The 12,979-nt window shown below is 38.1% G+C and overlaps 1 protein-coding gene across 2 annotated transcripts in view; it reads left to right on the top strand.

Moving 5' to 3' along the window:
- Window positions 1-2,612, top strand: part of LOC124545296 (CD2 antigen cytoplasmic tail-binding protein 2 homolog) — an 84,770-nt gene extending 82,158 nt beyond the window's left edge. For both annotated transcript variants that reach the window (XM_047124192.1, XM_047124191.1), the window contains one exon: window positions 6-2,612. In XM_047124192.1, coding sequence (XP_046980148.1) covers window positions 6-193 — 188 coding nt within the window. In that variant the 3' untranslated portion in view covers window positions 194-2,612. The remainder of the gene's footprint in view (window positions 1-5) is intronic.
- Window positions 2,613-12,979: the final 10,367 nt, after the last annotated feature.

The raw sequence follows: 12,979 nt of genomic DNA on the forward strand, positions 1-12,979 counted from the left end.
TTCAGGTGGTGAACTGATGTGGGAGTACAAATTGGAAGAGAATGCCACAGAGATCAATGGCCCTCACACCACATCTCAGATGCTGCAGTGGATTAAAAGTGGGCATTTTAAAGGTGACGTGTGGGTGCGCAAGTGTGGCCAGGATGGACAATTTTACACTTCGAGGCGGGTGGACTTTGAACTGTATCTATAATAGTTCCTTGTATAACACAGTACAGAATTTTATTAGTTCAAACACTGTTACATAATCAGTCAAGAAGTTCATTGCATAGGCTTTAATGTATTACTACATTTAGTAAACAGCAGTGGGTTTTTAATTACTGTATACTTATTTTTTCGTTTCTGAAACACTGAGTAAAGTACTGTGAAGACGACAGATTCAGGTTACACTGAATTTTTTGCGATCATGAAACAGATTGATATTGTTTCATAAAACTATGTAATATTTTTGGAAAACTTTTGTTTTCTGTTGAGTTAATGTAATTATTGTATATAGGTAGACTATATATAATTTGATTCTGTAATGTAAAAATATCCTGTATGCATTTTACTGTGGGACTAGAAAAACCCTCGGTCTTGTGATTGATAATTGTAGGACTGATTCGATTGCATATTTACAAATTGTACAAAATGTACATTAAGCTACATTACAGCTGATTTTTGTCTTCTAAGTATAAGTTTTGCAACAGTCAGAGAAATTAATTAAAATTGTTGTGCTGCTTAATGTAATCTGTAGGGTATGATTTGAAATTCTGAGACACTGAAATGTATGATAGTAACAGAAAATTGAATGATTGCAGTTATCTTACTATAATTAGAAACCATTTAATAGGTAGCTGTACATTGTTACTCAATTACATGTTTTATTGTGCATTGCGCCTGCCTTTCTAATGTCATGTTTCTGATGTGGTAATGTTATTTCCTTTACTGCCATATCCATGCTGTGATGACTGTGATATTATGCACGACACTATGTAGTGTGACACAATTGTTGATGATACAAGCAGATTCTATCATATTTGTATGGGACTTATTCTTCAAAAACTAATTAAATGAATTAAGATCTAGAAATATTCCTGCTTGTGACCTGCCTCTACTCCTTGCTTTTCAGAAAATATTTTAGGCACTTATTGTGTACAATACACTTCATTCACTTATGAAATAAACAGGCATTTGCTAATGTTGGATGGGAATTATTTCCTTTTGTCAATAAGAGTGCCAAGTTGGTGGGTAGATACAACTCAGATTTCTTTGAAACTATGTTAGTTTTTCAGTTTGTTAACTTGATAAAGCAAGAATTGCAAATGTGCTCAGCATTTTTTAAAACATCATGTATGCAGAACAACAGAGAAAAAGTAACAAACAGCAAGAAATTTATGCCACATTTGAAGGATTTTATATTTGTACCAATATTAATGCTTCAAACCACAAAGTGATATTTTGTGAAGAATTTGTGTAGTCCTACCAAGTGACACACTACCCTAGCTTTCAGAAATGTTGGTTCCTTCCTTGGCAAGGAGAGAGGGATGTGTTGGGGAGTGTTGAAAAGGGAGGCCACATCACCCAAATCGTAGGATGAGGAAGACTCATCTCTACATGGAATGTATGTGCAGTTGCAGATATTGACGAGTCTGTGCTGGACTGAAACTTGAACCTGGGTTTCCCACTTATCGCAAGTGGTCACCTTACCATTGGCTATCCAAGCACAACTCACAGCCATATCTAAACTTCCATATGCCATCATCCATGTATCTACGACCTGCACTTGTACATTCATTATGTATATTCCTGTATGGAGGAGACATTTTAATCGAAAGTTACTTGCCCATTATTGATGAATAAATATGATATTGTAGTGCCTGTGTGGTTCAGGAGTGCAATACAAAGTTCCTTCGGATATGCATGCATGTCTGAAGGAACTTTGCATTGTACTTCTGAACCACACAGGCACTACAATTTCGTATTTGTTCATCAATAATGGGCAAGTGACTTTCAATTAAAATGTGTCCCCCCATACAGGAATATACATAATGAATGTACGAGTGCAGGTCGTAGACACATAGGTGAGGCGTATGGAAGTTTGGATCTGACCATGAGTCATGCTCGGATAGCCAAATGGTAAGGTGACTGCTCATGGGTAACTGGAAAATACGGATTCAAGTCCCAGTCCAGCACAGATTTTCATTGTCGTCATTCCATTATACCACTAATGTTTTGTCAATATTTGCAGCTGTGAATACATCTCAAGTGTTTCTTAATGGCTATAGTAACTGCAGTGCCTGTTCCTTCAGTCTGAAGGAACTTCGCATCCTACTTCTGAACACAGGCGCTGCAATATTGTAAGGGTCCTTTCATCCTGGACACTGGATGACATGCCTTTCCTTTTCAACTTGTCATTGTTTAACAATGCCAGAATTTGAAATCATCAACATATTTGGTTGATCAAAATTGCTGTGCTGTAGCCATAGTAGGATATAATGTTGGTGCGCTTTATAATTTTCGAATCAGTGATTCAGGACCTGAAAATGTAGTATCTGTTTTTGGTGAAATAACGAGGGTGGTTTGAAAAGTTTTTAATACAGAATAGAAATAAAGTAATTACACCACTGAAACTTTTTTTTATTTTTCAGTGTAGTCTCCTTGTAGATCAATGCACTTGATCCGATGTTCCAGTACCTTGATCCCATCTTGAAAATGAGTTTCCTCCAGGCCTGCAAAACAGTTGTAAACTCCGGCTATCAATTCTTCGTTTGAAGTGAATCTTTGTCCACCAAGAAAAATTTTCAGTCTTGGGAAGAGATGGAAGTCTGATGGAGCCATATCAGGTGAATAAAGCAGGTGTGGCAACAATTAATATCTTAGTTAGTGGAATTTTGCCATGGCGATGGCATGTGTGTGCAGGCGCCCATTGTCTTGATGGAAGATGACTTTCTTCCTTGCTAAACTTGGCCTTTTTCGCGTATCTTTTATTGCAATTTGTCCAGGATGTTAGCATAGTATTCTCCAGCAATTGTTTACTCAGTGGGGAGATAATGTACAAACAGAATCCCTTTCACATCCCAGAACACTGATGCCAAGACCTTTCCCGCCAAAGGAATTGTCTTTGCTTTCTTTGGTGGCAGAGAATCAGCATGTTTCCACTACTTTGACTGCTGTTTTATCTCTGGGGTATAGTAGGGCACCCAAGTTTTCATCTGTGGTCACAAACCAGTGCAAAAAAGCTTTTTTGTTTCTCCTAAAACGGGCCAAACACTGTTCTGATATGTTCATTCTCATGCGTTTTTGATCCAGTGTCAAGAGTTGGGGTGCCCATCTTGAAGATAATTTTTTTTTTTTTTTTTTGATAATGTGATATACCCTTTCAGATGACATCTGGCAAGCATGAGCAATTTCGTGCACTTTCAATCGGTGATCCTCCATGACCATTTTGTGCACTTTTGCAATGATTTCTGGAGTAGTGACACATCTTGGCCAACCACTGTGTGGATCATCACCTAAACTCTCCCAACCAAATTTAAATTCATTTGTCCACTTAGCAACAGTGGAATATAAAGGAGCACAGTCCCCCAGTGTATTCTGGAAATCGGCATGAATGTCCTTTGCTTTCATACCTTTCTTTACGAAGTACTCAATCACTGCTCGAATCTCAATCTCCTCCTCCCCTCCATCTTTGCAAATCACTATGTGGGAACAACAACAGAGCCACGTCACCACCACAGCTCTCTTCCAAGAGAACTGACGTGGCACGTGTTTACAGCCAACAGTCCAATGAATATCACACGAACAACTTGTTGCGCTAGCACTGACCTCTCGTGGTGATTGCAAGAACTTTTCAAACCATCCTTATTAAATCTAATTTTTTTGTTTTTCAATGATTAGAAGTACAAATTAAAAAGGTTGTCATGCTATGTGCCTGAAGACAAAGCCTTAGTGCATTGAAATTGACTCTTTATACATCAAAGAAAAATGGTGATTGGGAGCTTCTTGCCTGTAATGGCTGCTTTTGCAAAACTTTGACAGAATTTTTTTCCCCCCCATGGTTTCTTCTAGCTCTGTTTAAGCTTCCAACAAATGACTGATATGTTGAGAATCGACAGCATTTTCGTCCATCTTGGTAGCTGTGGCGTCAGTGTAGCAGACTGCTAACCGAAAGGTCCCTGGTTTGATTCCTATCTGGGTTGGAGATTTTCTCTGCTCAGCAGCTGGGTGTTGACCTTAGCTTCGTACCATCATAACTGACATGGAAATTGCCTGCACAGTGTCACTGACAAGCCTAAGCCTCTGTAACTTTGTACCAGTGTATGACTTGACCCTAATGAATGCTCTGAATTGTCGTAACACGCTGTTGTTTCGTCTTTCCACGGTATAGATGGCTGTATGCCCAAAAGCCAATACTTACAATAATGAAAAAGAAACCTCATTTTCACGCTGTTGAAGAAAGTGCTTCTCTGATTTAAGGTGTTTCTCAACATTATTTTTCTTTCCTCACCCAAGTCAGTAATTACAAAACTGGCAGAATATTGATTTCAACCTTTCGTAGCCAGTCACAGCCACCCCACCTTACTTGACAAGACTACAGTCAGACCTGACGGAGTACTTACCATAGAAGTAGAACCAAAAATAACCCTGTTTGCACATTACAGGAAGAATTTTGGTGTTGTCAAAGTAAGTTGACAGGTTTTGTTTTCCAGTTGGTATAGTGCAGAGTGCAGACACTATAAACTGGCAATCAGCTGCAAGTGTAAACTAGAACTACGATTGCCAGAAGGGATGGACATTTGGATCTCTTCTGGTGTTTTGAGGGCCACATTTGAATTCTTTGATGTACCAGGATTAGTCTTTTCATTCATTCCAAAATGAGAAGGGAAAACAATGAGCAACGCACAACACAAAGCATTCGCTAACGGGTGCCATGCAGTTGCTTGCTGAGGGTGGCAGTGTTGTAAATGAGGTACCATGGTTAAAGCCCGAACTCTCTGTGTATATTGTCCGTGTTCACTATATTTATGCGGAGCTCCCAAAACCGGATTTTGTAAACTGATTTCCTAGTTCCTCTTGTGGTTGGTCACACAAACACTCCAATATTGATTCTGAAAATTCGGTTCTAGTTGTTGGACTTAGATTTCCACAGTAAATTTTCGCTCTCGTGTAATTGCATGTAACCATTTTTGAAAAATGTTTGGCTTCTCAGGTTACATCTTGTTGGTAAAAATTTTCGACTAATGTAGATGGAGTGACACTCTGTACAGTGAAGCAGTAGGTATATTACACTGAGTATGAAATTGTTTACCTCTAATATTTAATTTAAGAGAATCATCCATTATGCTGACTCATTCAGAAAGCAGAACAGATGATTTCCAAACGTAACGTAATATTTGACTGATCTAGCTAAGCCATTTCAGCCCTTAACATTAAACATGACAGCAGAAAACTGTTCCTGAAATTTGGTTTTTGTCTTCCGGAAGTTAAGTCAAATGATCATACCAACTTTTGAACTTTAGCCGACAGACAGATGTATGTATTTCTTTGTTCTAGATTCCACAGCTGAGTCCTATGTTGCATTATGCAGTGTGTAGAGAGACCATTCAACAATCCACAACCATGTGGTACCAGAGCATTGAGTACACAGATTTGTTATTGCCTTTGCACAATTTTTGTTTTTCAAACACTTTTTTGTAGTTCAGTAATAATTGTTGCTAAAACTGTGTCATGGTCACTGATATCAGTATTAAAGTGACTGAGTCATTTCAAATATTTACCATGCAAATCTTCAAACTAAGTATACTTAAATTAATAAGTTACACTTATGCAGCAAAAGAAACTTCAGGTGTTACCACCAGTCAAACTAGTGTGCTTAGCGTACTTGATTTAGTAGATTACAAACTGAATCCATAAAAATGATACAAACATCACCTTCGGTATATGTACTAGCTATATACTTGTTCAGCATGGCATCTCCATAATTCAACAGCTTATAATGACCCTTAAAACAACAGCCCCAAAACAAACTGAACAGCAATGTAGTTCTTTTAGTTTACACCTTGCCACCATCCAGTGTATTCAGATCTGCCTCAATAACTGTAAGAGGAACAAAACTATACAAATAAACTGTAAACAATGTGTACCAATGAAGCTTTAGAAATTTTAACATTACTTGACAGGACTATGAATGAGCAAATGCTGGGTGTGAATAAAGGCCTCCAAAGATGCTGCAGCATACTTGGTTGGAACCTCACAATGCATAGGTATACAGTTTAGGACCACACGTGTAATATATTGTGTGGGATTTGAGCAGGGAAAAATACAGCAGGAATTTTAGCAAGTGTGGCAACCACACAGAGCAGTGAAAACTGCTAGGTATTGGCAGACAGTTAAGTATACATGGCGGAGAAGCAACTTTGCGAGAACAGCTAAAGGTATATCCTGTGAAGTGTTGTCAAATGTCCGCCAGTTCATTCAAAAAACTGCTTTCTTTGGTGAGAACTGACATTTCTAAAACAAATAGAGGAAATGTGTGTGCAGAAGGTACGCTATCAATTACTATAAACTGAGTTTTATTGACACACTACAAAGAATTTAATCACAATATTTGTTATACTGAGATTTATCATATTACAAAACTGAAAATCCCACATTACTTTCAGCTGTGGATTTTTTTTTCTTTTTTACTGGAGTTTGACTGAAACATGAAAGAAGGTTAACAAAGGTGACATGAAGTTGTGCTGGGGCATTTGAGGATCTTTCTGAATGAGAACCAATTGCAAAAATGTCATTTCAAAACTAATTTGTCTGAATTTCTTTGGCACTGGAATGTATGACAGTAGAAACATTTCATCGAGATCTGCATTCTGGTGAGATCGTCCTACATTATTTTTAATTACATTGAGATTTCGTGTTCTAAAGGGTCTTGAGTAAGTTTCCTTTTTCTTGACTCTTATGGAACCTTTGAAACATGCAGACAAAGGTTCAGTAGAATTAACAGGCAATGGAGCATTTTCTTCCATTGTCTGAACTGACTCGTCACCCAGGGTTCCCATATGATGGTTTGTACAGTGAGGGGGAGGGGGGGGGTGGCTGGACCTGGGGTATGGAGTAATTTTTTTTTTTTTTTTTTTTTTTTAAGATGAATGGCAACTTGCACATAGCCATAAATAAGTTCCAGTTGTGACCATTTAAAACCTGGTTCTAAAATCATTTTCTTGAGATAAAAATGCCTGACTACATTATATATAATTTTTTTCCTTTCCCTAAGAGCTAGGGGAGGGAGGGGCCACAGACACCCCAGCCCCCCTTGGCCCCAGATGTGGGCACCCTTGCTTCTCAGTGCCCTGCAAAAATCTTTTTTCGGTGTTGCAGAGATTGAAAGTACTGGAACATTCGAGATACATTTTTAATATGTCTGACTTACTCACTCTCTCAATTGAAGACATGTCCCAAGAAACGGCATTTGCTTGTAATTTGGATAAGGCTTTTTAATTTTTGCGACATCTCCACTTCTGTATTTTTAATGTTTGCAGGTAGCTATCCTTTTTGCTTTTTCAACATTTCTGTATCTTCTTACCTAAAATAACATATATATCAATTACAGTACACTTCTTATAATTCTCAATTAATTTTTGGGTATCTAGACTCCTGAAACTCATTCCTTGTACTCCGTTTCGAGTTTGTACTTGGCTGTTCGTCAGTTGTAAGTGGTGTTCATGATATGAGGGTTGCCATGTGTGATACTCAGAAGAGTTCATGAGACAACCAACAACTGAACACTGGATAGAAGTCAATCAAATGTTAGAGATTAAGGCCAATTTTCCTCACTGTGCGGAGCTTATTGATAGTAAAACTTCAGAATTACAGACTATTTATGGTGAGTGAATTTTTCAACTACGAAAAGTTCTTTCTGATTGTTGTAGTAATTGTGGCACATAACAAATACTGTTTCAGATACATTGATGTGGGAGGTTACATGCATGAAGTGGATTCAAATTTGTTTGAAACAACTGGCCAAGGGAAAAGAATTTACCCGCTGTCATTAAATTTACCAGAGTCGAAATCTGTTCCAAGCTGTCCCAGTGATACACCCCTTACATTGTATTTGTGGCTGATGAGAGACTCTGCCTATTAACACTATTGTTTGAACATGTGTATGCCAAAATTATTTAAGGATTGTTGCTCATTACAACTTTGAGGACACACTAACATGTCAGTTGACAAGTATGCCTGCATGCAGAACTAGAGGCAAAACAAGTGGATAATTTGTCAGAGATCACTTTGCAGTCTGTTTCTGTCCCAGTCATGGTTCAATGTCTTGACTAAACTGGTGCACAGAGCAAATCATAAATGGTTGTTCTGACTGGCAACTGAAGAAGTTTCCTGTAAATATGTGTGAACTAAAAAATTAAACTTTTTTACATAGTTTTTGTGCTTAACAACTTTTAATTCTTACATTTTCCCCCAACAAGTGCTATGGCAATTGCTTGCCATGACTTGCTCATCAGACTCCTGTTGTATAGTCTGAGCATCTTATGCCACACGTACACAATATTTTTGCACATACATAATTTACAGCTCACTGTCCACATAATCTATGTTGGACACCATTACTGAAATGGCCTGATCAGGATTATGTGACGGATTGAGCATTGTGTGAAAAACTGCTCATGTAACCACTCAAGCAGCTGGAATTCCTGCAGAGAAATAGCCCGATGCATGTTCTGCTAGGGGTAACCTCGAGCGGTGTGCCAGTGCAGCAGTGGCATATATTCCAGTGGTGTGGGGCCAGCCTCACTTAAAAATTGCAGTTCTATTTCTGACAGTTTTTCCAGCTCAAATCCCTCTGGAAAATGGCATTTGTAACTATTAGTTTTAAGAGATCAGAAAATCACACTAGGATTGTAGCTTCCACTGTGTCTTTTACGTATGTACAAACACACAATCATTCACAAAAGAAGTGTGTGTGTGTGTGTGTGTGTGTGTGTGTGTGTGTGAGAGAGAGAGAGAGAGAGTGTGGAGCTGTATATCTGTACTGGCACAGAAATGAAGTTTATGAGGAGAGTAGTAGGTAAGTGTGGTAGTTGAGGAGCATCATTTGAAGTGCTACGTGCATGATGAGAGAATGGGAGAAGAAAGAAAAGCTAAACAAGTATGTGAAATGCGTGTACAGGGAGGAGCTGGGCGAGGAACACTAGACATCACTTAGGAGGGCAGAGTAGAGAAATTGGGATAAAGCTGTGAAAAACAATTGTGGAAATGAAGAGATTGTGTAAGGATACATTGGATTGGATTGAGTGAGGTTACCCCAGTGCTTGAAAGCATAAGGGGATTTGAGAAAATGAACATTTTTAAAACTATATCTCTGACTGGTTTGATTAGGTATACCAAACCATGCATGCCAGGTACATGTCTGATTATTTTTGCTTTGTACTGGTAATTATAATATTTCCACCACAGATAGTTACTGGGCACCTGATGATATATATTATGAAAATCCTAAACAGTTTGAACAACAGCTATTAACATGTATACATTTTGGGCCTTGTAAAATTGTGCTGCACTATACTTTCACCTGTAATGAGAGAGTTGTCAGTACACTACGCATACACAATGAAACTACCAATTCAATTTTGTTCAAATTTTATGTGGGGCATCCAGAAGCTAAATGCAGTGAGTGCACTAGAAAATGTTTTTCAGGATACGAAACACTTCTTACTTACTTCATATGGCAGATATTTGAAATTCCTTTTCAGCAGAGATTTATGTTTACCTAAGGAGTATATTTCTGACAATTCTTGAAATATTTGGCTTTTATTTTGGTAGTTATTACCTAAAATAATTTGGATTCACCGAGTTTTGCCTCTGTTCCCAGGGATCTACAGAGTTTGCTTCTGTAGAGATCAATGTGCATATATTATCAAAACATAAAAATAAAGACACACCTTAATAAAAGATTTAATGACTAAAACTGAATATGATTACAAAGTATGTGACATTAAACAACAGTTTGAAAGTAGTTAAGACGTCACAAGCTTTCAAGTCCTGTTCCGTCCCCTCTAAGTTACACGAGCAACTCATTGTCTATGGATGAATTTCAAAGTCTGAATCTTCATCCGCGCTGTTCCCAACTGTCTGAAAATGGATTACATTCTTGTAGAAAGCAAGATTTTTGTTTTCTTCCCAAGTGCGCCCGAAATGCTTTTTGAGCAGGAATTCAATATCCCTCACTTTAACTTCCTTTAAGGCTCTTCCAATTCTGATAATGTTTGGCTCCATGGACGAGTAGGCTTAGCCTTATCTGCACATCCCTCTTCCTTCACCAGCATCCATTCTATGAACCACTTAACCTCTTACTAGTGCATTTCTTTGTTTACTTCTGGTGATCACAAACCCGTTTTACAGGGGCAAATCTGAAGTGCCATTGACGAGGTGGCTTAATGGCATCAGCAACTGCATCCTTCCAACACAGATTGTTGACATCTGCTCCTAATTGCAAAACTATTCCGTGATCCTCAAACACTCCATTGCACACAGTTGGTGAGGTATTGTGACTTTAGACCCGAGAACCTTTTCTATTTGGCCAAAAATTCTGTCAGGTGGTAGAAACGAATGTCCAACCATTGGATAGAATATCTTCACTCGTTTCACATTGATAGGAGCTTCTTGTGTTAGCCAATAGCACAGCATACCCAACATGTCTCGTTTTTGTTTTGCCCTCCACAACTCTCTGACATCAGTCGGATGGTATGGATGTCAGTTAGGTCTGTAGATGTTAACCTGTAATGTACACAAGACACAATTTCATTGGATCCCTTTGCAAAGTCTGTTTCTTTCCATGTGTATAAAAATGTGTTCCCCTTGTTTTGCTGTGAACCAGACAGTCCTTGACAGATAGTAAAATTATACACATACATTTGAAGTGTAGAATACGCACTTTGATCTTGCAGTCTAGGCAGTGGAAGGTTTTTCTGGCAGTCAAATGTCAGGGTTATTTCACCATTGTCCCCAACTTTCAGTATATCATAAAAAGCATTTGCCTTACCTTTGTGTAAAGCAAGTTGTGATGTCAATTCTTGTTTCTTCACCTCTTCTTCAGTTGTTTGAGTTAATTGCTTTATTTTTTGTTCGAAACTGACGCACATTGAGCAACAGTCGGTTGCTGGGGAAGCAAAACTGATATTATAATCAGATACAAAAATAGATCTGAAAAAACTCGTATGTAACTTTATCCACAGTTTTTTCTGAATCTGCATTAAATATTTTCCAAAGCTTTGCAATCGATAATTGACTGGACATAAAGAGTCTACTGATGTTTTTTTCCATGACAGTAGTGTGATTGCACTGGTTTCAGCCCTCTTAATAAACTCCTTAACTGCACCTCGTTTTCCTTGATGAATATTCGCCATTCGGTCTCCACCTCGTCTTTCAATTGGAGCTTCTCCTGTCTGTAAGTACCGTCTACAGATTCTTTGTATTCTCGCTGTTGATATGCCAAGAACACTAGTAAACACCTTTTGGCCCATGCGCGATTGCCGAGTTTGGTTTATGGCTTTCAGATGGGGCAAATAATATCTGACTGAAGTATTAATGTTTTCCCTGGGATATGCTGCTTCAATCTGATGCCTCCTTGGAGATTCAACTGATGTGTGTATTATTATAAACTCGTCCTGTTTAATTTTGTCTGCAACTTTATAAAAGGCCTGATATGATCTCCTTATATCCTGCATTGATGCTCTTGCACACTGGTGTACTGATGACACTGCATGCTTGAAGTGGGGACGAACTGAAAACCCACTTGCGGAATATCTATCAAAGAACAGTACTAATAAGGAGAATGCTAGGATAACGCACTTAAAAATCATATACTGTACTATGTTTTCCTAAACAAATGATTATAAAATCAATGATGCACTGTTCATTCAAGGAAATCGTTCCTGACTGCAGCCATATGAAATCACCATAATTTATATTAACATACACCTAAAACATCACAGTGTAACTTACTGTTTTCAGAAATGTTGTTAATGAAGTTGTTGTTATGTCCAGGCAGTGAAATAGCACAAAATACTAGGGTTGAGGACTAAATCTTACCTCATGCGTTTTGCTTTGTTCCTCTTCCAGTCAGACGGGTTGGCCGATTGTAAACAGCCTTTTCCTTTTGGAACTGATTGTACATGTCTTCCATCAGTAACATCCATGATTATGGAGGAAATGATAAAGCACTCTTCGTATTTTATCCAACAACAATACCACAAATGCTCTCCATGCACTGACAAACAAGCCAAGCCAAGAAAAATGTGCCAATATGGCTAGGTAACAGTTGACGAGCTATTGATTTTTCTCTCACATTAGTCTGCAGCAGGAACAAATTGCCACCCGTAGGCTCAAAAGTAAAGTTTATGAAGTAATAAGCTGGGAAGGCTGTGTTATTTGAACAAAATACGTAATGTGTACAAAGCGAGTTTTGCATCTTCAAACATTTTTAATAATGGTGCTTGCTAATGATACACCAAGTTCTGCTTCTTTATCATACAATGTGTTATTTGAACAAAATACGTAATGTGTACAAAGCGAGTTTTGCATCTTCAAACATTTTTAATAATGGTGCTTGCTAATGATACACCAAGTTCTGCTTCTTTATCATACAATGGATTCACTCAGTTTTGCTTTGCAACCAGAAGTGGAAAGACAGAGTTTTGCATCTGTCGACAGTTTTCAAGGTACATTTTAGGGCACAAAAAACCTGTTTTGTTCATGTTTTAAGAGCGTAATCAATAGATGGCAGCACAGAGAACAAAATGATGGCACCAACTCATTTTTGAGAAAAAGTGCATTTACAGCAGTTTGCATCTGGAAGCCTCATGTGGAGTTTTAGCACAGTTGCAGTCCTAATGGAAAGTATTATATATACTGGAATATGGCTACAATTTTTTGCAGAAGTTAGTGTTAATAAGTGAAGGCAGTGGGGGTAAAAGAACTTGAGTTGGTTTTG

The sequence above is a fragment of the Schistocerca americana genome, chromosome 8 (assembly GCF_021461395.2).
Source record: "Schistocerca americana isolate TAMUIC-IGC-003095 chromosome 8, iqSchAmer2.1, whole genome shotgun sequence".
NCBI lineage: Eukaryota > Metazoa > Arthropoda > Insecta > Orthoptera > Acrididae > Schistocerca > Schistocerca americana.